The sequence below is a fragment of the Schistocerca cancellata genome, chromosome 6 (assembly GCF_023864275.1).
Source record: "Schistocerca cancellata isolate TAMUIC-IGC-003103 chromosome 6, iqSchCanc2.1, whole genome shotgun sequence".
NCBI classification, from domain to species: Eukaryota; Metazoa; Arthropoda; class Insecta; order Orthoptera; family Acrididae; genus Schistocerca; species Schistocerca cancellata.
Window position 1 is genome coordinate 142,212,488 of NC_064631.1, and position 21,736 is coordinate 142,234,223.

The 21,736-nt window shown below is 43.6% G+C and overlaps 1 protein-coding gene across 1 annotated transcript in view; it reads right to left on the reverse strand.

Annotated features, from left to right (window-relative positions):
• Positions 1-21,736, reverse strand: part of LOC126190622 (general transcription factor 3C polypeptide 5) — a 78,805-nt gene that overhangs the window by 30,879 nt on the left and 26,190 nt on the right. Inside the window, exon 4 of the mRNA XM_049931035.1 lies at positions 12,777-12,977. Within this exon, the coding sequence (XP_049786992.1) occupies positions 12,777-12,977 (201 nt within the window). The remainder of the gene's footprint in view (positions 1-12,776; positions 12,978-21,736) is intronic.

The window sequence follows — 21,736 nt, forward strand, 5'->3', positions numbered from 1 at the left end:
CAGAAAGTCGACCAGATTTCACACTGTTATTGCAGTAGTAACCAGATCATCCTCTAAACACTTATAGAAAGATGAACCACAGAAAGGAAGAGAACAACGAGCCATCAACATACAACAAAGAACACAAAAAAAAGGATGAGATTTTTATTGCCAACACAACTGGTTACTAAAATTTGACTGTCCCTATCAGTCACTGCAGTGTGTCATTATTTCAATGTGCCAAGTACTGTGAAAATGTGACTAGCCATCCAAATTACTAACTTACTCCAAACATCATTAAGTTCAACACAGGGCAACAAGAGGATGGGGTTGGTCAGAACCTTCATATAACAGTCTCCTTTTTGAATCCTGGAGAACAGGTACTCTGGTGGTGGCATTGAAAATGGATCTACAATCAACTGGTCATTCATAGCCTTAAAATCGCCACACAACTTGAGAGAGCCATTCAGTTTTTTAACAATGACGAGGGGTGAAGCACAGTGACATTCAAGAAACTGGGGTGATGACACTGAGAGCGGCCATAACCTGTCCAGTATTATCTTCACCAAATCCCAGATCATGTGAGAAATCAGAAGGCCAAACCTGCCTACAAGTTAAAGTGTACCTTGACGGATGCCTCCCAGCCCAAATCAGGAGCAAAAAATTACTAAAAGGAGGCTGTCAAATCTTCAATGTCTTAAAATTGAATATCCAGGGAGAACGAGTGCACATTCTCAGAAATGGAAAACCCAAATTGCTTGAAAGCATATAATCCTAAAATGTTTTCCATTGTGCTAGAATAAAACATCAAAAATGAAAGTGTGTAGGACTTATTTTTATAAAAGAGCTCCATCAAAAGTATGCTCCACACCAGAATTTCATGACCCCATAGGCCACAACGTTCCTCTGAAATGAGTAAGTGAAGGAGAGCTTGGCATCACATAAGTAGAACTATTACTGAGAGGAGAAGAGGTGCCAGTATCCACCTGGAAAGGTACCGTCCAAACCATCACACGCAGGGTAAGAAGGATAGAAGGGTGGGTTTCCCAAATGCTGTGTGAAGCACATTGTCAATAGTGTGAATGGAATAAGCCAGAAAAGATAACCCCATGAGCAAAGCCGGAACATCACCACACTGCTGCGCATGCACAACACGGCACACAGAAGCAAAACAGATAGCCAACCAGTGTGGACAAAAAAAGAGCAAATGCTGCTAGAAACACTGAGAGCATGAGGGAATGTGACACTGACCCATATGCTTGCCACTGAGGGAAGCACACACAACCTTTGAAAAGGAACTACGACTGGGAACATTCAATGTGTCGCTGTCCAACTCAGAAGGATAACGGGAAACAAGTTATTTATTCAGAATGGCACGGCAAGAACCAGTTTCACTGGAGCATGCTTGCAGCATGTGTATTGCTTGCTCAGCCACCACAGCTGATATGGCAGAACAAGACTCCCCTCTACAGTCCGAGTCCCATGTGATTTGCTAGTATATAGTACTTGTAGATATTGAGTTACTTTGTAGTGGTAATTAAACATCTTTGCATAAAATTATTTACTTGTTTGTCTGAAAGTTATCTGCTACTTTTGTCTCTTTTTGGCAAAAGATAAGATGCTGAATTTTTACATGTTAAATGCTATTATCATGATACTGAGAACATTGTTATATAATAGAGGGAAACATTCCACATGGGAAAAATATATCTAAAAACAAAGATGATGTGACTTACCAAACGAAAGCGCTGGCACATCGATAGACACACAAACAAACACACAAAATTCTATCTTTCGCAACCAATGGTTGCTTCATCAGGAAAGAGGGAAGGAGAGGGAAAGACGAAAGGATGTGGGTTTTAAGGGAGAGGGTAAGGAGTCATTCCAATCCCGGGAGTGGAAAGACTTACCTTAGGGGGAAAAAAGGATGGGTATACACTCTCACACACACACACATATCCATCCACACGTATACAGACTCAAGTATATGTCTGCTTGTGTCTGTATATGTGTGGATGGATATGTGTGTGTGTGTGTGCGAGTGTATACCCATCCTTTTTTCCCCCTAAGGTAAGTCTTTCCGCTCCCGGGATTGGAATGACTCCTTACCCTCTCCCTTAAAACCCACATCCTTTCGTCTTTCCCTCTCCTTCCCTCTTTCCTGACGAAGCAACCGTTGGTTGCGAAAGCTAGAATTTTGTGTGTATGTTTGTGTTTGTTTGTGTGTCTATTGACGTGCCAGCGCTTTCGTTTGGTGAGAACATCGTTAGTTTGTTGTGTAACCCTGATAGTAGCTTTTCCATACCAAATACTAAACAAAATGTTTAATGATAGCAGTTATTATTTCTGTTGTATTTGGTTTCTTATTTGACCAGCTGTGCTAGTTTCACACTTCTGTTTGCAATTATATAAAAAAACTGTATTAATTTATATGGCACTGCTCATATCAATAATGTCACCTATTTAGCTTCCTCTTTGTGGCTGTGAGTGCTCTGGTTACTCATCTCCAGTATCCAAGCTATTTATGTCTTGACTACAAACATTCAGTTACTCTGTCACTACTGAATGGGGTCTCAGTTTCATATTTATAAATTTTTGCTTTGCTATGTGTGCACAGTTGTAATGACTATATCTATAAATATGTTTCCATATCTCAATTAGTGTGACATGGACATCCTATTGTTTACTCTTTCATAAGTATTACTGATGTTCTGTTATTTATAATACGACAATGTGTGTCTTTTGTTGTTTCTGTACTTGCTTTCTTTTTTTGTGTTGCTACAGATACCAGGACGATGGTTTATCAACAAAACCAGTAGTAATAATAAATGAATACAACACAGCTCTCTGTCATCCATTTGTCAAAGTATGGTCATATATACTTAATGGCCATACCACTGCCATCATCCATATTATTGTGGACGATTTTTGAGTGAATTCATTTTCTTAAAAGAAATGTTCCCTAGAACCATGTTTCATAACCAAAGACATGACCAGTAAAAATTAATAAGACAGAATGCAAAAATAAGGCATTACAATACAGCAGTGAAGACGGAATGACTATACGTAAGTGAATGCCTGGCACTAAACAATAATTTAGATAAATTAGAAGCACCAGAAAGGCGAATTACATGAAAAATATGAGGGCCATGAAACAGAGCAGAAGGTTGGAAATTACAAAGTAATGCTGAAATATACCAAAATATAGAATGTATTTCAAATGTAATGAGAAAAAGAAGACCCATGTTTTTTGGACATTTATTTCGGATGCAAGGCAGTAGACTAACTAATATGACTTCCAAATATTTGTAGAGTAAAAAGTCCATAACAAGCTAACAAGCTCCTTCAATGGATTAAGAAAGGGTTTAGAAAGAAACAATATGGAATCAGGAATCTTGATGCTGCTAGAAGAATATGATGGTGTGAGATGATAGACAATGCAAACTTCACACATTCAAGTAAAAAGGCATGGAGCCTTCTGTGTAAGCTTGGCAGAGCCTCCAACAAACCTGGGCAGAAACCTGGTATTTCAGGTAATCAAATCGCTAACCATATAGCTGAAACATCTACATCATCCCATGACAAACAACATACTTCTAAAATAAAACAAGAACTCGCCCCTCTCAGTGCCCAAACAAATCCAATTTCTCTTCACCATTTTCACTGACTGTATTGGATGAGGCTTTGAAACAAACTAAAGATGGTAAATAAAGCACATGGTCTGGATAATATGCAGCCGGAATTTCTGATAAACATGGGTAAGGGTGGAAAAAAAAAGGGTTGGTCCGCTTCTTCTCCAAGATCCTAGATAGTGGATCACTGCCAATGAGCTAAAGAGAATAAAAATAGTGGCAATTTTGAAACCAGGTAAACCAGCTGACCACCCACAGAGTTTCAGACCAATTTCCCTTTTGAGCTGTATTTATAAACTCTTGGAGAGGCTCATCTGTAACATAATTAGCAGCTTCATTCTGGAACTTATCTAAGCTGAGCAAGCGGGTTTCAGGCCTCAGAGAAGTTGCTGCGACCGGGTACAGGCCTTAAAAACTTTCATAGAGGCTGGTTTTCAAGAAAACGTGAAGACATCTTGCCACATTAATAGAGCTAAGTGCGCCATATGACACAATCCAGAGAGAAGGGATGATACACAAATTACTAAAAACAATCCAATGTCAAAAAACTGTAACTCTCATCAACACCATGATAAACAATAGATATTTCGATGCTTACTTGGGAGAAAATGTGAGCAAGGAGAAGAAATTAAGTAATGGTCTACCACAGGGCTCCCTCTTAGCCTCCTATTATTCAACTTGTATATCTGGACTCTCCTCAATACCAGTTCGACAATATTCTGCTACGCAGACGATGTTGCTCTTGCTTGTAGAACCGAGGATCCTGGACAAGCGGAGACAATTCTCACAGAAGATCAAGCCGTTATGAGTGCCATTTTAGAAAGCGGCGACTTACACCCGGTACAAGTAAAACTAAAGTATATACATTCCATTTGACAAACAAACAAGCTAATGCGGATCTCAGAGTGAAACTTAACAGAAACACTCTTGGCTGTAACAATTACCCTAAGTGCCTTGGTGTAACCCTTGAATGTACCCTTTCATACAGAAAACATATTGAAAATACTGCTGCCAAGATAAAAACTTGAAACAATATTATTCAAAAATTGTATGGAATGCATGGGGAGCTGCAGCAGATACCTTGCGCACTTCACCCATTGCACTGGTCTTCTCAGCAGCCGAGTATTGTGTCCCCGGTGTGGCTCAACAGCTGCCATATCAACTTGATTGATCTCCAGTAGGACCACACTATGTGGTTAATAACTGGGGCAATCTGACCAACACCGATTTATTGGCTTCCTCTGCTGAGCAACATCTATCCACCCGCAATCCGCAGAAGTGAGGCCTTGCTTACAGAATACCACAAGTTGTAGGAGAACCTGGAATTACCCATACAGGAAGATATACCAAGCTTATGACGAAATAGACTCCATTCAAGAAAACCACCATTACGGCAAGCAGAAGAGCTGGATGCAAGTAATACTGGTGTGAGAGGCCTGTGGAACCAAAGCTGTCAACTTACTGAAAATCTTGAAGAGCTTAAGTGATTCTGAAAATATAATTGTGTTACTGCTGGCACAGAATTCGACAAGAAACTGGGTCATAATGAACAGAGCTCACACTGGGCATGGGTGACGCACAGACTCTCTTTATAAATGGCGTGCTACCAAGTCTCCATTTTGTGACTGAGAGATTCCGAAACAGACAATCAAGCGCTTTAGAGACGAATTTCCCTTGCGTTCCTAACAGGGGAGTTGGAGCAACCTCATGAAAGCTGATGATATGGCTTTTATCTGGATTAGGAACCTAGATATTGACATTTAGTTAGTTTTGTATGAAGTTTTGTATTTTCATATTCCTGTTATATATAATATTACTAATGCTATATACCTGCAATTTTGAACTGTGTGTGAAACATATGAATAAATAAATAAAAAAGAAGATATAAGCAACAGAGAAGCCTTTAGGGAAAAGGTACTGAAACTGGAAGGGTTCCAAGGCAGGATAGCTAAAAAGACTGGTTCAAAAAGGTCTGAAAACAGAAAGAAGAATTGGAACTGGAATGTGGTCCTCAGATGGCCTATTCGCAGCTTTTCACAGCTTTTTTTTAAAAAAATAAAAAGAGAGAGAGAGAGAGAGAGAGAGAGAGAGAGAGAGAGAGAGAGAGAGAGAGAGAGAGAGTGCAGTAGCCACCAGAAAGATCGCGGGAGGCGCACATTGGCACGGCGCGTCACGGACGGTAGTGGCCGCAAGTAGAGTCCCGTCCACCAGAGGGCACGCGAGAATTCGGACGCGACCTCTGCCGGCATAACAACAACAACAACAACAACAACAACAACAACAACAACTCTGGCAGCACGGGCCGTGCCCAGTCAGTTAACATTGGGCATGCCTAGGACACAGTTCCGGTCTACGCTAAGTGAAGTGCGACATAAACGTGAACAGTGTTACTACACAATTGGCAATGAGTAGGGTCTTTCTTTCGCGTGTTGCGTCGTCGTCCGGGTTTCGCAGCCTCTCCATGGCATGGAGGATTTGGTGCGGGTTTTGGTTGCGCAGCGGACGGAGCTCATGGCCACCATGAAACAAGTGCTTCCGGCGTTGCTCTCCACGCCGTCTGCTCCAGCGCCGTTCCCTCCTCCCTTTCCCCCGTATGACGAGACGGCGGAGGATTGGGACGCATATGAACATCGCCTTCGGCAGCATTTCCAGGCGTTTCATGTTGCCGATGCGGAGGTATGTCGTGCTCTCTTCTTGTCTTGGATATCTCCCTCGCCGTATCAAATTTTGCGGCAGCTAACGCCATTGCAGGAACCCTCATCCTTGTCTTTTGACGCATTGTGTTCACTGCTGTCTTCATATTATCGCCGCCGCACGCATGTTGTGGCGGCTAGGGTCGAGTTCTATCAATGCAATAAACAGCCCCATCAGTCTTACTGGGCGTGGGCCACTACCCTGCACGGTCTTAGTCGCAAGTGTCATTTTGTCAAGGAGCAGTTGCGAGAGTCGTATGCCCACGTTATGGTATGCGACGTCATTGTTCGTTCGGCCCCTGATAGGGAGGTCCGGCAACAGGCCCTGCAGTTAGAAGACCCTTCCCTCGAGGAAGTCCTGTCCATTGCCCAACCGTATGAAGTCTCTCACGCAGCAGGTCAACAGCTGGAAGCGTGGTGCGACGTCGCGGCGGTTCAGGGCGGCGCGGCCGCGTCCACTGTGTCCGGGGTGGACGACATGCGAGCAGTACAATCCGGCCATTACGGCCGCTCCCGCACGGCGCGTAAACAGAATTCCGGCCGCCGGCCCCTGTTGCCGTCCTGTGCGTCGTGCTATATACATCATGATCGGTCAGGGTGCCCCAGCGTTGGGCCATTTGTCGCAAATGTAATAAAAAAGGCCACACTGCTAAAGTTTGCCGCTCAGCCTCAAAAGAATCGAAGGAAGCAGGTACAGAGGACATGGACATTGACATTCAGGAAGTTTCATCGGGCCAGGCTCCCACGCATCGCCACGCAAACTCTTTATCGAGGTGTTGGTTCGGTCGCGCCGGTTACAACTGCAAGTAGATACGGGCGCGGCAGTTTCGTTGTTGAATGCACAAACTTATTCCGACCTTGGATTGCCCCCGTTGGCACCAGTTTACCGGCGTCTATGCGATTATGGTAAAGTGTTCATTCCCCTACTGGGTCAATTCACTACCGACGTGACTTACAAATCAGTCACTCAGCCTATTACTTTTATTGTTGACAGTGATGCGAGCTCCGCTAACCTTTTTGGCCTGGATGCCTTTCAAGCTTCGGTTTTTCTATCGCTGACACCATACAGTTGGTCTCCGAAGATGTTCCCTATCACTCATTGGAATCTTTGATCTCAGACTTTCCAGATATTTTTGAGGAGGGCCTGGGGCGTGTTTCAGATTTTGAAGCTCACTTAACGTTGAAGGCGTCAGCTCGCCCGCGTTTTCTACGTGCGAGGCAGATCCCCTTGGCTCTCCGCCCTCAGGTAAAGGAAGAGCTAGACCGGCTGACAGCCCTAGGGGTCGTTCTTCCCATTTCTTCCAGTGAGTGGGCTTCGCCCCTCGTTATTGTAAGGAAGCCCTCGGGAAAATTACGTCTTTGTGGCGATTTCAAGGCCACCATTAATGCCCAATTGGTGGTGGACACCTATCCTTTGCCTCGTGCTGATGAATTGTTCTCTGCCATGGCGGGAGGCCAATATTTTTCGAAAATCGATTTGTCGGAGGCTTATCATCAGATACCACTTGATGAGGACTCCAAACGGCTGGCTGTCGTCAACACCCCGTTTGGCTTTTACCAATACCAGCGGTTGGCCTTTGGAATATCCAGTGCCCCGGCGATATTCCAGCGTTATCTTGAGCATGTCACGTCGACAATCCCTCATTGTATTAATTACCTGGATGACATAATTGTCACTGGCCGCAGCACGAAGGAACACTTGCACAACCTTCGCACCCCCTTTCTCAAATTCAGGTCTGTGGGCTTGCGTTGCAACCTACATAAGTCAACCTTCTTCCAACCGTCCAATGAGTATGTGAGCTACACCATCTCTCAGCACGACATCCAGCCACTAGGAAGTTTGGTCCAAGGTATCGTCAACCTTCCTCGGCCCGCTTCGCTGAAAGAGTTACAAGCTTTTTTAGGCAAGATAGCCTATTACCACCGGTTCATTCCCAGGGCTTCCACTATAGCCCACCCCCTGTACTGCCTTCTGCACAAGGGTGTTCCTTTTGATTGGTCACATGCATGCGAGCGAGCATTCACCTCGTTGAAGGGCCTCCTCACGTCAGCCCCTTGTTTGGCTACTTTTGATCCCCATAAGCCATTGGTCCTGGCTACAGATGCTTCGCAGTATGGGGTGGGGGCGGTCCTGGCCCATCGCAACACAGATGGTTCCGAACAACCACTGGCGTTTCTGTCTAAAACGCTTAGTCCCGCGCAGGCCCATTACTCCCAGGTGGAAAAAGAGGCTTTGGCCATTGTCTACGCTGTTACCAAGTTTCACCCTTTCTTGTATGGCACGAAGTTTTAGTTAATCACTGACCATAAGCCGTTAATATCGTTATTTGGCCCCGCCTCTCAGATTCCGGATAGGGCGGCCCACAGACTACAGCGCTGGGCCTTGTTCCTCTCTAAGTACCATTATGACATTCATTTTCGCCCTACAGGACAGCATGCCAACGCCGACGCTCTTTCCCGTCTTCTGCTGGGCCCGGATCCTACGTTCGATCGAGAGGAGATTATGTGTTTTCATTTGGATGTGGCGTCCCGCCAAGCGGTTGATGGCTTCCCGATCACTAGTTCTCGCGTCGCCAGGGAAACGGCAGCTGACCCGGTTCTCCGGCAAGTAGTTCGCCTCATTCAGCAGGGGTGGTCATCCCGCCCTCCGGGCCGGGCCTCGTACCCTCTTCGTAATTATTTTCTTCTACGAGACCGCCTCGCGGTCTTGGAAGGAGTTCTCCTTTTGGCTACCGATGATACAGCTCCTCGTGTGGTTGTTCCTGCAAGTTTACGAAGGGAGGTCCTCACGTTATTACATGCGGGGCACTGGGGTGTTTCCCGTACTAAAACCTTGGCCCGCAGACATGTGTACTGGCCTGGTATTGACAGAGAAATTGAGCACTTGGTGGTCGCCTGTTCCCAGTGTGCGAGCCAACAAGCATCTCCCAGGGCAGCGTTCTCTTCATGGCCGCCGGCAACCCAAGCATGGGAACGTGTTCACATCGATTTTGCGGGCCCGTTTCTCAATGGCTTTTGGCTCATTGTCATTGATGCTTATTCCCGATTCCCATATGTGGTTCGCTGCTCCTCAACCACTTCAGAAGTTGCAATCCAGACACTTTTCTGTGGAAGGTCTGCCAATCACCCTGGTCTCGGACAATGGACCGCAGTTTATTTCGCAGACATTCCAGGATTTTTGTAGGCGCTTCGGTATTCGGCACGTTTGCTCTCCCCCCTTCCATCCACAATTGAATGGGGAAGCCGAGCGCATGGTGCGCACATTTAAGACGCAGATGAAAAAGTATGTGCACGAATTTCCTGCGGAGGAAGCATTGACGTTTTTCTTGACGGCATACCGGACCACACCAAAGGGAGAACGCAGCCCCGCAGAGCTCCTCCATGGGCGTCAACCTAGGACTCTGCTGCACCTCCTCCAGCCTGGTCCTTGCCAGTCTTCACAAAACGGAGTACCTGGCTTTCCACTGGGTATGTCGGTCTGGGCCCGTGGGTTTGGTCGCAATCCACGTTGGATACCAGCGGTGGTCCTGCGCCGAAATGGCCGCCGGCTCTATACCTTGCAGGCGGAGGACCGGGTGGTACGTCGTCACCAAAATCAGCTACGTCCACGTTCGGGCACCCACCCTCCGACCTCTCTGACACCGGCTTCCCCATTGCCGGCACCTGTGTTGGTTTCGCAGGGAACGTTACCTCCTCTCCCCGCTGTGACTCTGCCACATTGCGATGGTTCTCAGCCTTGGCAGCCTCCAGTAGCTCCAGCACCGGCATCGCCATCGTTCGAGATGCCCCAGCAAGAGCCGGCCCCCCTAGCAGGCCCGGTTTCTCAGGAGGCTGGTTCACCTGTGGTCGTCCCTTCCCCATCGTCCTCGCCACTGGGTCTTGCCCCTCCCGAGGTGGAACAGGATCCGGAGTTCGACAGCTTGTCGCATGTTCTGTCCCGGGCTCCAGTTGTGGTACGACGGGGGCCTCTTTGTGTAGTTCACTTCCAGCCGTATTCGAAGGTTCCGGCTCGAGGGCTGGCAGATCCCCTCGACTCCTGCCTTCCAATGGATATGGAGGTCATAGCTCCTGCCCGACACTCCACCTTCCGATGCAGTGGATCACAGTGGCTTCACCCCCCGAAGGAGGAGGAGTGCAGTAGCCACCAGAAAGATCGCGGGAGGCGCACACTGGCACGGCGTGTCACGGACGGTAGTGGCCGCAAGTAGAGTCCCGTCCACCAGAGGGCACGCGAGAATTCGGGCGCGACCTCTGCCGGCATAACAACAACAACTCCGGCAGCACGGGCCGTGCCCAGTCAGTTAACATCGGGCATGCCTAGGACACAGTCCCGGTCTACGCTAAGTGAAGTGCGACGTAAACGTGAACAGTGTTACTACAGAGAAAGTGCGACGTAAACGTGAACAGTGTTACTACAGAGAGAGAGAGAGAGAGAGAGAGAGAGAGAGAGAGAGAGAGAGATGGAAGGAAGGAATCTGGACTGATAGAGTCTTGGTATATTCACAAATGGAGCAGTGACACACACAAAGCATCTTCTTAAAGCAACTGACACAGAACCATTCCAGAGTTGTAATCCAGAAAACTTCTACATGTTCTCGTATCATCAGACATTTAATAAATTGGGGAGTAAGTATATAGAATATGGGAAAAATAATGATATTGAAAATCTTACATTTCAAACTTTTACACCTGAACCATCTTTGACCCAATACTTCTCCAATATACACTCCTGGAAATGGAAAAAAGAACGCATTGATACCGGTGTGTCAGACCCACCATACTTGCTCCGGACACTGCGAGAGGGCTGTACAAGCAATGATCACACGCACGGCACAGCGGACACACCAGGAACCGCGGTGTTGGCCGTCGAATGGCGCTAGCTGCGCAGCATTTGTGCACCGCCGCCGTCAGTGTCAGCCAGTTTGCCGTGGCATACGGAGCTCCATCGCAGTCTTTAACACTGGTAGCATGCCACGACAGCGTGGACGTGAACCGTATGTGCAGTTGACGGACTTTGAGCGAGGGCGTATAGTGGGCATGCGGGAGGCCGGGTGGACGTACCGCCGAATTGCTCAACACGTGGGGCGTGAGGTCTCCACAGTACATCGATGTTGTCGCCAGTGGTCGGCGGAAGGTGCACGTGCCCGTCGACCTGGGACCGGACCGCAGCGACGCACGGATGCACGCCAAGACCGTAGGATCCTACGCAGTGCCGTAGGGGACCACACCGCCACTTCCCAGCAAATTAGGGACACTGTTGCTGCTGGGGTATCGGCGAGGACCATTCGCAACCGTCTCCATGAAGCTGGGCTACGGTCCCGCACACCGTTAGGCCGTCTTCCGCTCACGCCCCAACATCGTGCAGCCCGCCTCCAGTGGTGTCGCGACAGGCGTGAATGGAGGGACGAATGGAGACGTGTCGTCTTCAGCGATGAGAGTCGCTTCTGCCTTGGTGCCAATGATGGTCGTATGCGTGTTTGGCGCCGTGCAGGTGAGCGCCACAATCAGGACTGCATACGACCGAGGCACACAGGGCCAACACCCGGCATCATGGTGTGGGGAGCGATCTCCTACACTGTCCGTACACCACTGGTGATCGTCGAGGGGACACTGAATAGTGCACGGTACATCCAAACCGTCATCGAACCCATCGTTCTACCATTCCTAGACCGGCAAGGGAACTTGCTGTTCCAACAGGACAATGCACGTCCGCATGTATCCCGTGCCACCCAACGTGCTCTAGAAGGTGTAAGTCAACTACCCTGGCCAGCAAGATCTCCGGATCTGTCCCCCATTGAGCATGTTTGGGACTGGATGAAGCGTCGTCTCACGCGGTCTGCACGTCCAGCACGAACGCTGGTTCAACTGAGGCGCCAGGTGGAAATGGCATGGCAAGCCGTTCCACAGGACTACATCCAGCATCTCTACGATCGTCTCCATTGGAGAATAGCAGCCTGCATTGCTGCGAAAGGTGGATATACACTGTACTAGTGCCGACATTGTGCATGCTCTGTTGCCTGTGTCTATGTGCATGTGGTTCTGTCAGTGTGATCATGTGATGTATCTGACCCCAGGAATGTGTCAATAAAGTTTCCCCTTCCTGGGACAATGAATTCACGGTGTTCTTATTTCAATTTCCAGGAGTGTATTACCAAATATCTCAGCACGCAATGCCTTATAGCAGATGGCATACTGGTCGATCAACACCTCGGTGCTCTCTAAATACATAATACAAGTGTCCACAAACTTAGTTCAAACAAATTTCCAAGAATTGAGTCTAAGAGTTTAAACTTCAGATCTTCTTCACCTTTGTAATGTATGTGTAATTTATGCCTGATTCCAATCCCACACTGTAAACATACACACACTGCCACTTACTGAGTAGCTGACTGTGGTGTTCATCTTCCAGATATTTTCACAGAAGCCGAAAGAGAAAAAAAAGATAAGGGCAGTATTGCAAGTATAAATGTACCTCTTGCATTTTTCTGTAATGTTCTCCTGTTAAGAATTTGAGTTGTAAGTATTTCACAGCAACTTCACGAGGTCTCTTTGGTACCTTAGTGATGTCATATGTAACAAAAATGGCATGACCTGACCTCCTGCGTCTTGTTCTTCCTATTATATTATGAGGTACGTTTGCATCATCACTAGTCTCCTTCCGGTACAGGTATGACTGGAAAAAAAGAGAATCACATTTCAACATCAAAAATCCATAAGAGTACATTTTGCTAGCCATTAGATAAAAAATAATGACCACTGTAAACCAAATCAACTTCATATACAGTAATCCAAGTATAGGCATACCATACGATTTTCCACTAATTGATCATTGTAAAATTTACAAAATATTCCATTTGTGCATAGCAAATAGTTTTTCAGTCTCAGGGTCAGTCATTTAAAAATCAAGCAACAGAGAACTTATTCAACAGAGGGAGTGGAACATTAAATATGTGAACACACACTTAAAAAAACTATTTCCAAACAAAACACCAAAGGAATTATTCCTCCTATATTTGATGAGTATTTAAATGACAGATTACTTACAGAATGTGCCTGTGAATCTTTAAACTTGCACTAGTTCCACTAATATAAACAGATGGTCCCACAAATCTTAGGCTGAACAACACCTGTGATTTATCAGTGATCAGAACAGTGCCTAGTACATCACTGTTAAGTGTCATAACTACAACCATTTTCCTTCAAACTTTTCATTTGTAATTTTTCAGCTGCAGGTCGTAGCCTTTGGACTGTTTCTCAGTTACTCTCCTCAAAACAAACATAAGCATGCAACTTGACTTTTCCTCAGCCATCAGATTTTATTATTATGAGTGTAAATGAAATGGGACTACTTTCCCATCCTATCTGAAATTCCTTCCTCATGTCAACATCCTCTGAAGAGGTCATTTTAGCTCTGAAGAGGTCATTTTGGCTTGAATTTTCAACTTTCTGGACTTTATACTGTTATGTCTATACCCAGTTACAGTAACAAACTGCCCTTTAATAAATTAGTACAAATGAGTTTATTACCTCAGGTTCAATTTCACATTAATAGACTACCCAATTTATATTAGCAGCTAAAGTGGATAATCTGTTTAATATTTATTCAACTTTGAAATTTCTTGATGTGAACTGTCCAATCATGTTGCGCCCCATATTCTTGAAAACTTACCTCTTCCCTATTTCTGAAAAGCTACAATGTTCATTCATTATTATCATCTAAAATGATAGCTCTACTTGAGAGCAAACCAAAGTACTGTTAGTAATATTTCATTCAAAGTAATTTGTATAATTAACTAAAATATAATTTAAATTGTTGTGCAGTAAATTCACTGAAATTATATGTAAAATTAAGTAAACATTTCTAAACTGAATATTAGAACATGTACGGCAGGCAACCTGTGGCCTGTTGTTTGAGACACGTAACCAAAATTATCTCATGACTTTTAATTGTTATTTTGTAAATCTCAAATTCGATAACATATTCAATTGTTTTGTTTTATATAAAATGAAGCGACACATGAGCTATAGGGTCTTCCTGCCTGCATTTTTGTCTTTTGGAAGTGGTTTGTGTGAGAGTCTTTCAGAGGCTGTCAGATGGCCAATGTGTATTCCACCTATGTACTTGGTTATCAGTCACAATACATGACAATAAATATATCAGACTTTGCGTTTTATTTCAAAATTGCTACTACAGTGATGCAAGGATTTATGACTTTCTGAAGCAACAACCCCCAAGGATAAAGTTGAGTATCTCATCATATTGAACAGCTAAATTACTATGTGAACTTTCATTAACTGTGACTGAATTTTTCTAGTTTCACTTGTCTTCATACTTGTGAATGGTGAAGGCTCAAATTATTAAGTTGCTCTGATGGTATGATTGAGAATTCACTATTACCACTTTCCAACTACAGACAGAACTTGAGATACCGTATATTTTTCTTGCTTAGTGTCAGTAGTAATTAAAGTGCTTCCCTCCTCTCACTATTATGGGTGCCATTTTAATAAGGAGTAGATTTTGGTATCCTGGAAAGCAGCAAAAATGTTCATTTGAAGCAAAGAAGTTCTGATGGCATAGTCTATCTTGAACGTTTTCAGAGATAGAACCTATATGATACACATTAGTATAATTGTTTGCAGTTCATACCTTATTCACTTACTCAGTTTTTCTCCAAACACCTGACACCGCTATGAAATCACACAAATTAATACGCAATTAATAGTTTATTGGAACTGTATGAGCATGACTGATTGTGAGTACATAGGTGTGAACAGCATTGGGCTTACAGCTACATGTTACAGGAGCTGCTGCCAGATAGAAAGTGGCAATTCACCAGCTTCTGCACAAATGTTAGGAATGCGGCAGGTCCCCGAGGTCAACCTAATATCCTCATAAAGAACACTATTGTGTCCCTCCAGATAAAATGGCCTAACAAATGCACACATCAGGCAAGCATTATCAACCAAGACTTGATGAAACTGAAGCGAATGACTATAAAGTTTATTTCAATCACTGATCCAAAAATTATTATTGGTTATACCATTTTTGACTATCCAGTCATTATCAAAAGTCTGTAAATATTGTCTGGGTACTGGTAATGACTAGACAGTCAAAACTGGTATAATTGCTAAATAATTTTGTGAGCATTGACTGAAGCACACTTAAAAGTGAAAAGTAATGTTTTCACTGATGCTCGACCAATAAATATTTCCAATACCAGCATATGGCAGATGATTTCTGTCTGCACATCATGTTGTGACTGATGTGCTTTAAAATGTTTAATGTAGAGAGATCTGTGCTTTCAGATCCCTCAGATGTGACAACTAGATAAATTAATTTAAAAAATAAATATATAAATAAAATGGGGTTCAGAAAGATTAAAATTTAAAATGGTGTCCCTCATTCAATTTCAGGAGGGTTCAAAACGTGACATAAATCATTAAAATGAACACAAATACTTTTTCAGTAAAAAAAATGTTTGACTATTGTTTTGACAAATATGTTTTAAAAGCTAGGATAAAACACTAACATTCATGAAAGATATTATGAAGGCACCCCATAAAGCATGAAAGATTATATATTCTATAAAAGATATTGGGTAAAGATATTTTACAGTGCAATAGGGGCCTTATTCCTGCAAGTTATAAGAAAAACAACAAACTGAGATATCACCCACAAATAAGGAGCCCTCCACAGGCTCTCTTACTGTGATTGTTAAGCTACACTAGTGTCCAAAAGTTAAGCACAATCATGAAAAGAGGACATATTGCCTTATCAGAATGTCGGAAGAATTAATGAACAAGCCACAGCTTCATTACTAGACATTTGGCATACAATAGTGCCCTAAAGATAATGCAGAAAACTTCTGATAGGTAAGTTACACATTTGCAGGAAAATAACACAACTGGAAAATCTCTTCCACAACAAAAGAAGCTGTTAACAGGGAATATGGTTACCCTTAACAGCCACAACTAGCCACAACTCTGGACGTGTCCTTGGTGGAGGCTGAAGGGATACATTTCACTTCCATAATGCATCCCAGACATGTTCAATAGGATTCAGATCTGGGAACCTTGCTGGCCAACCCATGCAACGAGTATTTTCATCTTCAAGAAAATCATCAACCAGAGCAGTTCTATCCAGACGGATGTTATCATAAGATGAAGTTTGGACCAAGTTCGGCTCTGAAAAGGTGAACATGTAGTAACTGTGCATCATCTCTTTACCTCTGATGGTTTACAGTATTCCTCCGACCACCTACGAAGATGTGCAGGTTCGTACAGCCATTCAACATCGTGCCCCCCACACCATTTCGCTGGCAATCAGGTTATCTCCAGAGTAATTTTCAATGAGAATCTCTTGCAAAATAAGGTGAGATTCATAGGAGCACATTCCTCCAGTCATTCGTGGACACGATTGTGATGTTGCTGACTCCACAAAACACATGAGCAGTCTGCACTGGAGTGAGCAGGATACACATAGCCAGACTTCTGGCAAACAGCCTTGCAGTAGTTAGCCACCGATACACAGTTTGCCAGGAAACAGCAACTCCTGAGGCAACTGCAAGCTCTGCAGCTAGTCTTGCTGGTCTACTCCAATATCGTCAGGCAGTTATGGCCAGATATTGGTTCTGCTGTAGAGTGGTTATTCTTGTGCGACTTGTACTGGCCTATAACTAACATCTCCTGTGTCTTGAAATCATCGACAAAGTCTCAAAATGACAATTTGTGGCACATCCAAAGATAATGAGACTTTGATCTCTCTCTGATCTGCTTTCAGGTAGCCAAGTATCCTATCCTGCAACACAGGGTCCAGAATGGCATCTTTATGCCAATATGTTGTCAGATTCACCAAGAGGCTATACTCTGCTCACAATAAACGAGCAAACAAGACTGAGACAAGAGTGTTCTGTAGTAATGTTTTTGTTTATCTTCCAGTTACACCACAATTCACATTGGATTTCCTAACAGTTTCCAAAAAGAAAAGTCTCATGCCTCTAGTTCCAATTACCATTCATGTTCAGAGTCTGTTAATTCATGTCGTACAACCATAATCACATAACAAGGCTTACCACTTGAAGTAACTGAGAACAAATGACACCTCCACCAGTGTACTGCCATTTTATACTTTGCATATGCGATACTATCACCATATCGCCACCAGTATATGTGCTTATCAATATCCCACGACTTCTATCATTCCAGGATACTCCTTTCCTACACAGCGTGAACAAGTAGGGCTGTAGGTAAATATTTATGGTGATGTTTGGTGACTGCTCATATTTTCATTTTCCTGTCCGTGTTTTCAAGATTATGCTGAAGTTTTGGTCATTAGTGTATAATAATTATTAAGCAGGGTCATGCTTAAAACACAACACTGAGGGACACTATTCTCTTAGATTAAACGATCTGATGGGACATCGTCAACTTAATATTTAATTAATGAAAAATGCCAACTATATTATTATCTTTTTTTAATGGCAACTTGTGTACCTCTGTCTGGCAGAGCACCTTTAGATCAATGATTGATAAAGGAAAAAAGAGGTGTAATAATACAAAAAATTAGGTAAGGTCTGGCGAAAAAATATAGAGGATGCAACGGGGAAAATGCATAGTCAGTCATGTGACTTGTGCACAAGTCAATGGCCAGTGCATTAATTTCATGTCATTTTCACTACTAACATCAAACTACCCATTGCAGCATCAGGCACAAATAAGTTCAAAATGTTTTAATATTATTTATAGTCTCATTTAAGGTATTATTTACAGATTACACTTAGATAATTTTTTATTTTGTTACCCCTCAATTCCTCTTTCCACTTTAGCCTTGAAGATGATTGCTAGTCAGATTGGAATTGGTTATCATTAACAAACAAACAAAAAACAAAAAAACAAAAAACAAAAAATATGGTAAAGACAGTGTTTTTCATTCAATACACCAACAGAGAACACAGTTTTCTGATACCCGCTAATTACGAAACTTAATATTTAACATAACATGGGTGGAAGTAAGGCCATATCAAGATGGGAAGATGTCCCTCAAAATGCTAAATATGGAGCTGTTCAAGGATATTACTTCTCCAAGTTGTATTATAAGCCATCTCCAGACGGGAAAAAAGGATACTTACTACGTACTGATGTGAGAAAAATCATGGGATATCTCCTAATGTTGTGACGGACCTCCTTTTGCCCAGTGCAGTGCAGCAACTTAATGTGGCATGGGCTCAACAAGTCATAAGAAGTCCCCAACAGAAATATTGAGCAGACTGGCTCTATAGCCGACTATAACTGTGAAGGTGTTGCAAGTGCAGGACTTTGTGTACAAACTGACCTATTGATTATGTCTCCTAAATGTTTGATTGGATTCATGTCAGGTGATCTGTGTGGCCAAATGATTCGCTTGAAGTGTCCAGAATGTTCTTCAAACCAATTGCAAGCAATTGTGGCCAGGTGACAATTTCATCATTGTCTGAGAAAACTGAAGTCCATGAATGGCTGCAAATGGTCTCCAAGTAGCCGTACATACCTATTTCCAGTCAATGATCTGTTCAGTTGGACCAGAGGTTCCAGTTCATTCCACGTAATCACAGCCCACGCCATCATGAAGCCACCACTAGCTCACACAATGCCTTGTTGACAACTTGCGTACACGGCTTCACGGGGTCTGCGTCACGCTCAAACCCTATCATCAGCTCCTACCAACTGAAATCGGGACTCATTTGACCAGACAATGGCTTTCCACCTATCTGGTATCAAACTGATATAGCCACAAGCCCAGGAAACACACTGCAGGTGATGTCATGCTGTTAGCAAAGGCACTTGCATCAGCCATCTGCTGTCACAGCGTGCTGCCAACTTTTGCCCTTTGTCCTAATGGCTACATTCATAATATATCCCACATTGATTTCTCTGGATATTTCATGCAGTGTTGCTTGACTGTTAGCACTGATAGCTCTAGCCCCTGCTGTCAGTCATTGAGTGTAGGCTGTCATCCATTGCATTGTCCACGACGATAGGTAATGCCCGAAATTTGGTAACCTCAGCACACTCGACACTGTGGATCTGAGAATATTAATTTCCTAATGATTTCCTAAAAGAAATGTCCCATGCGTGTAGCTCCAATTTCCATTCCATGTTTAAAGTCTGTTAATTCCAGTCGTGTGGTCATAGTCACATTGGAAATCTATTCACATGAATAAACCAAGTAAAAATGACTGCTCCACCAATGCTCTGCCCTTTTGTTCCTTGTGTACTACCACCGACAGTATATGTGCATATCGCTACCCGTTGACTTTGGTAACTTCAGTGTATGGTAGGGGCCTATTCTTAGGCATATTGTGTGGTCTCTCTCCATCAATGTGACTGTAATGACATTCACAGTAACTTTTCAGATCCCTTCTACTGGCCCAAACTACTACTTCTGTAACTCCATTGGCACACACTTCCATTGACCAAGGGTCATTTTCCTGTTCTGTGAAGTAATAGTATGCAATGGGTGGTGCACTGCATCACAAAGATTCCTTCACGAAGTCTGGCTGCTCCCTAGGGTGCACAATCCCATCGATTTCCGTGTTCCCTGGTATCCTACAGATGAGAAATTTTTTGTCTTGTTTACATCTCTCTCACTCCTGCATCCTTAAAATCAGAGTCAGTACTGCACTGAACACTGTTAATTCATTTAGAAGGTGGCACTGCCAGTGAACAGCCGACTGACTGCCTGTCCTTACTTAGACCTATTGCCATAAATGGATTTAAAATGGTGGTGTTGGCCTGTAACTGATAAAATACGCTGTAATAATATAACCTGAAGTACAAAATTTCTTGCACTCTGCCAAGCTTCAAGGCCTTTTAAACATCCCTAAAACCAAGGAGGATATTCATCCCAATTCTTGGTTAAAATACGCATGACCACTGTATCTCGAAATGTAAGGTGCTCCCTTGTTCAAGTCCCTTATAGTCTAATCGCTGTTGTACAGCTGACTAACAAATGTTCAACTAGTGTATGATCAATGACATTATAGTTTGGGCTGTAGCAATTTCTTCACAATATAAGTATATCACATCATCAGGGAGTTCCACTGGGTGCACAGTGGTAGTTCACAAGCTTCTGTGCTTATGCAAGGTAACGTGACTGTTCTAAAGCCTTTAGATGTCAACCTAGAGCTCTTTGGATAGGTGCTATCACACCTTTTTCGATATGAAGATTATTCTAATGCTTAGATTGTGCTGCAATAGCACAAAAGGAATCAAACAAAGACTTTGTAAAACAGTATAATTCTGTCTTCATGCCAAGCGCTCCCACAGAGGTGCTCCCAAATATTTCATGCTTTTGTAATGTAGCACTGTCAATAAATTTTGGGCGCTGCCAGGGAAAATAGCAGTACTGCCATAGTGGACCCAAGATGGCAGCAGGCGCAAAGGAAGTCATAACGTCACTGCAACATCCGACAGCCCGACAGTTGCTACATCAAGGCAAGGAGCACGCTTGTGTTGCTGGCGAATCAGTTAAAACTATGATCCAGCCTCTGCAATAGTAACCTCTTACCACACCCATGGACCACTGACGTGTTTTGAGTATGTGATGGAAAGCTGCACCTCGGCAAGTGAGTTACAATTGAGTACAAATGCCCTCCCATATAGCAAGAACAGGATCAGTCTGGTGTTACCCACCAAGACATGAGGGCTATCCCAGGCGCCGAGTCAACACAGAACAGTACGCAACCACTAAAAGTACCAGCCACCACCAGACCATCTATGATTACTAAGTCCACCTTCCTGGACTTAGCGCTCACCTCTGGTGGGCCTCTGTATTGGAACTTATGCTGGTTTACCTACGTGGGTTCATGTTTTATTTTTTCTATCTATTTTTATCCATTAATTCGCCTAAGCAGTTTATGGCAAAGATTAAAATGCAATATGCCCACAGCAATCAAACCTGTGAAGCTAGCAAGAAATGACAAAAAAATCACTTATTTTCTTATGTTTGTAAAAACTTCAGTCGGATGTTTCATTGATCTTGTATCGTCTGAATTTTCTGTCTACGATAGAGAGCGTGGGTTTCAGTTTAGTTCACTAATAATGTGAAATATATTAATTCTTACGGTATGAAGTCAACTTCACTTAACAGTTCCTTATTTCACCTGACATATCCTAACTATCTGTGTTACCAGTGTCTGTTGTACTTCTGAGAAGCAAGAAGTTTAAGCAGGGCAAGCTGGATGCCATAATATTGTCTTCAAAGAAGAAGAGAAGGTAAATAATGTCAAGGTTCTAAGAACATAATCCAATATTATATGTTAAAAGTCTGACTGTCTGGAGTGTGCGTTGTTGTCCATAAATTAGCTGAAACACTCATTTCTGAGTGAACTCACTATTGTTTCACCTCCATTGTGGCACCAGCAAATTTCCATCGTAATCATTATTCATAAAATT